The following is a 5,000-nucleotide window of genomic DNA, read 5'->3' as shown; positions in this document are numbered from 1 at the left end:
AGTTATGAGCTACGTCCCAAACCAAAACCTAGGACACTACGTCCAGTTAGCTCACTAATTTTATGTATGGTTTGGGCAATTTGTGACCTAGTGATAGACACTGGCCAGTCACCATAGCAACAGAAAGTTTTCGTATGAAGGAAGTGATGCAATAAAAGGACTGACCTCTCATTGGACGAACTGGTCTTCCTCTCACAAAATATGGAAAAGGAGGCGGAGCCTGGAGCGACTTCCTGTTTGATTTCCCACGTAGCCAGGTTACTGGGCTTCACTGCTACGAAGTTGATGCCTTCGCCGTATTGCGCCCTGAAAAGAGTTGACAACACGTGTCAGTCAACACACAGAAAATACTCTGACGCAAGGCATTATGGGATACATACGACATCATAGCCTTCCAGACAGGCTACATATTGTAGCAAATCACAATACAATACTACATAGTGCTTCAATATAGTCCGTTATTAGCTGTTACACCGTTTTAACACTGTTAAGTACTCTAGTGTGCAGTTTGGGATACAGCCATAGATGTTACATAGTTGTCATGGTAACAGATTGTTTAATAAGTAATTTTACTACAATTTACATTTACATTTACATTTCTGGCATTTGGCAGACGCCCTTATCCAGAGCGACTTACAGTTATCTCATTTATACAACTGAGCAGTTGAGGGTTAAGGGCCTTGCTCAAGGGCCCAGCAGTGGCAGCTTTTATAATAATTTTAAAGCTACTGTTAGATAAAATCAATTTCTTCCAGCCTTCCGTCTGTTCACAATCTCAGAAGTGTGTGTGTGTGCGTGTGTGTGTTTGTGTGGATAAATATATTTTTTTTAAAAACTAAAAAAGAAAAAGAAAAGTGCTTGTTTAAGGACAGGAACATCTGGGGGAAACGGCCTCATTTTCCACAAACAGCTGCTGCCCACCTTCTTACATAAAAATAGTGCGTGTTTAGTCAGATAGACAGACAGACAGACAGACAGACAGACAGACACACCCACTCACACACACTCACACACACACTCACACACACTCACACACACATTCACACACACTCACACACACTCACACACACTCACAGAGGCTACTAGTTTGTATTATGTGACACCGTACGATGGACAAGCCCTCGAGTGACGAAAACCAGGGAGCCAAACTGAGAAAGGTCAGGAATTAGCATGCATGTGCATGTGTGTGTGTGCGTGTGTGCGTGTGTGTGTGTGCGTGTGTGTGTGTGCGTGTGTGTGTGTGTGTGTGTGTGTGTGTGTGTACATGTGTGTATTTGGACACAGAGACGGTGGCATTCAAGTCTGCAGGCCAATCCAATTGGCATTTAATTAACTTGGGATCGGGATCAGAGAGTTTACCCTTCCAAATCAATCCTGCATCTCCACACACACACAAACACACACACACACACAAACACACACACACACACAAACACACACACACAAACACACACACAAACAAACACACAAAGGTGGATTAATACTGTTTGTCCACAGATCTGTTTCAGTGTGTAGTTGCAGTTTTTTGTGTAAAGGGCGATGCAACCTTTGTACCAAACGAACTCTGTGTGTGTGTGTGTGTGTGTGTGTGTGTGTGCAAACACTGCTTTGTTTCTGTATTTAAAGTGAACGAACATGACTGAAAAAAACACCAGTAAGCTTATAACTACACACATGGGTGCACACACACACACACACACACACACACACGGTTGGCATACAGTATGTGAACAGGGAAAGAAAGAAAGAAAGAAAGAAAAAGAATTTGGTCAATCAGGGGTATAGGGGGGCAGGTAGTTCAGTCAGGGGGATTCAGGAGGTCGGACAGTTTGGCCAGTGAGGGGTGCAGGGGGTCGGACATGTTGGGGAGTGAGGAGTGCAGGAAGTCGGACATGTTGGGGAGTGAGGAGTGCAGGAAGTCGGACATGTTGGGGAGTGAGGGGTGCAGGAAGTCGGACATGTTGGGGAGTGAGGAGTGCAGGAAGTCGGACATGTTGGGGAGTGAGGGGTGCAGGAAGTCGGACATGTTGGGGAGTGAGGGGTGCAGGGGGTCGGATGGTTTGGCCAGTGAGGGGTGCAGGGGGTGAGATGGTTTGGCCAGTGAGGGGTGCAGGGGGTGAGATGGTTTGGCCAGTGAGGGGTGCAGGGGGTGAGATGGTTTGGCCAGTGAGGGGTGCAGGGGGTCGGATGGTTTGGCCAGTGAGGGGTGCAGGGGGTCGGATGGTTTGGCCAGTGAGGGGTGCAGGGGGTGAGATGGTTTGGCCAGTGAGGGGTGCAGGGGGTCGGATGGTTTGGCCAGTGAGGGGTGCAGGGGGTCAGACATGTTGGGGAGTGAGGGGTGCAGGGGGTGAGATGGTTTGGCCAGTGAGGGGTGCAGGGGGTCGGATGGTTTGGCCAGTGAGGGGTGCAGGGGGTCGGATGGTTTGGCCAGTGAGGGGTGCAGGGGGTGAGATGGTTTGGCCAGTGAGGGGTGCAGGGGGTGAGATGGTTTGGCCAGTGAGGGGTGCAGGGGGTCGGACATGTTGGGGAGTGAGGGGTGCAGGGGGTCGGATGGCTTGGCCAGTGAGGGGTGCAGGGGGTCGGATGGTTTGGCCAGTGAGGGGTGCAGGGGGTCGGATGGTTTGGCCAGTGAGGGGTGCAGGGGGTTACACAGTTACGATTGCAGAGATTTGGTCAGTGAGCAGAGAGCAGTTTGGGTAAGGGGTATGGTCTCATTGGAAACTCACCTATTATTCAGACTTTGTGCTGCAGATTGTGGCCCACAAAACTAATAATAACCTGATTAGAAAGCATTCACAGATTTAGGTTAAACATAACTCCGTAAAAGCCAAGCCAAAGCCTCGAGCCAAAAAAAAGAATAAGCATGACTTATTCCTTCAACCCAAGGTTGCTGTACAGCATATACAGCAAAAGAAAGCATATAAGAAGGAAACAAAACCTATGAGGCAGACAGGAGTGTGGTGCGAAGTTCTTTTAGTGAGATTTGAAAGACGCAGCAGAAGAGAAGTCACGGAGATGCCGTCAGTTCCCAGAGGATGTAACAATGGAGAAACTCGGACAGATAGGCATGGCAGGAAGCTGTGAAGGACTTTGAAAGTGATAAAGAGAAGTTTGTACTTCTTATGGAAAGAGAGAGAGAGAGGTAAACAGTAGCTTTGTTTTCTTGTAATATAAATAATTTCTTACCCACTATCTTTGGTGGTGACATACAAAGGGACAATTCTGACATGTTTATTAATCAGTAGATTATACAACAGCCAATCAGAGTGTCCTGGTTAGAACTGTCTTGAAAATGAAGTGTGCTTTATTGGCTCTGGTCAGAGAATAAAAGTGTGTTCTTATCAAAAGGGTTGTTTCTGTGATGATATAATCTGTCTGCCACTTATGGACACTACACAACTTGCAAAATCTCAGAATCACTGTACTGCTTACACGACACCCGTTTTATCACTTGTGATCTGTTTTGTGGATGTAGCAGTATGCACAATATATGATCGCTCACAGATGAGGCTCACACACAAGACCATTACTCAACTGTCAAGAAGAACTGGATGTAATGGTTGTTTCTGCACTATATTGTTCAGAAACAATAAAGAAGAGAAATAAAAGAAAATGTGGAGGAAGAATTGGTTGGGGAGGTGTGGGCAGTGATGATTGTCTGTTCTGCAAAGAGGACTGGAGGTACAGAGAAAAGAAACTTAGTTACTTTAAACTGTGTGCTGGTCGGAAGAATGTCATTATAGTTTTTTTTATGATTGCTGTTCTGAAATGCCTAATAATTTTTTTATAGAAGTATTATTGTTGTGGTTACATTTTGCTTTTGCTTTCCTACACAAAAAAATGGATGATGAACTGGATTCAGAGATCTGCTGCACATTGCAGCAGATGAAATTGTTTTCTTCTCTGACTTTCTGATGATATTCTTAGTCCCTGACCTAGTGAATTAGCACGAGGATGTGTTTTTGATAGAGACTACAAAGTACTTCTGTAATTCGCTCTAGATAAGGGCATTGCCTAAAAGCTGTAAAATGTAAATGTAGGTTCTCACACTATGTGATTCATCATTGAGAATTTCAAACATGCATCTGTGACAGCTCAAAAAAACCGTCTCGCTAAACTGCTCACACTACAGAAGTGGTTGCCACAGGAGTGCACAGTGATTTATCGCCGAAGTTGCAGATCCCAAAAGTTAATCTGCACCAGGGAAACTGGGGCTGAAATCATGTACTGTGCACTCAGCATTGCACACATTTCAAGGCCTTAATGTACAGTTAACCTGCCTGCAGACGAAACCTGTATAAAACAGCATTTTAATATTCAGGAAGGTCATGAAGGACTAGAGTTTAACCATCATTACAATGTCAAGTCAATCAATGTTGTAAAAGAAAAGAAAAATAATATGGCATTAAAAGCAAAAAATGTGTACGTAGTGAACGGTTTCAGGCAAAGGTCTGAGTGTTTGGCTATGACAGATTTTTGTGTATTATCTGCAGTGCTGATAGGGGATTATATTACCATGAGGAAACATGTTGATTGTAAATATGAGTGGACCAACAACAGAGCCCTGAGGGACATCTTGAGTAATGTGAGTGTAAAATAAAGAGCAGCATGCTGGGAAATAATCCTTGTGTGTTTCTAGTTTGATAAACAGTTGGAGTGCTACAATAGCCATTGAGGAAAAACAAAAAAAATCTCCTGTGGTCAAGGAGGTGGAGAGGATCTCTGGAACCACCGTCAGCAGAAACAGGAGAGCTCTCAGGAGAGCAGATTCAGTAATGTGATGAGTGTGAAAGCCAGATTGAAAAGGAAAGTCAGGCTTTAGCTTGCATGGCTACCACTTTGTCCATCACTTTAGCTAAAAAAAAGGAGGTTGGAGATCAGTCTGTAATTGGCTGTGTCGAGGCCAGGGGAAGTGTGAGAGCGGCAGGTTTAAGAGCAGCAGGAAAAGAGCCAGTAGATAGACGTGCATTCATCAGATGAGCCAGTGGAGGAGAGATGAC

General features: G+C 45.1%; 1 protein-coding gene across 1 annotated transcript in view; it reads right to left on the bottom strand.

Annotated features, from left to right (window-relative positions):
• The window catches only part of si:dkey-215k6.1 (transmembrane protein 132C), a 157,036-nt gene that overhangs the window by 78,883 nt on the left and 73,153 nt on the right, over positions 1–5,000 (bottom strand). The window contains exon 3 of the mRNA XM_053228728.1: positions 166–306. Coding sequence (XP_053084703.1) covers positions 166–306 — 141 coding nt within the window. The remainder of the gene's footprint in view (positions 1–165; positions 307–5,000) is intronic.

The sequence above is a fragment of the Pangasianodon hypophthalmus genome, chromosome 24 (assembly GCF_027358585.1).
Source record: "Pangasianodon hypophthalmus isolate fPanHyp1 chromosome 24, fPanHyp1.pri, whole genome shotgun sequence".
In the NCBI taxonomy this organism is placed as follows: Eukaryota; Metazoa; Chordata; class Actinopteri; order Siluriformes; family Pangasiidae; genus Pangasianodon; species Pangasianodon hypophthalmus.
Note: the sequence above shows the minus strand (reverse complement) of the source record. Positions and strands in the feature narration are given on the sequence as shown.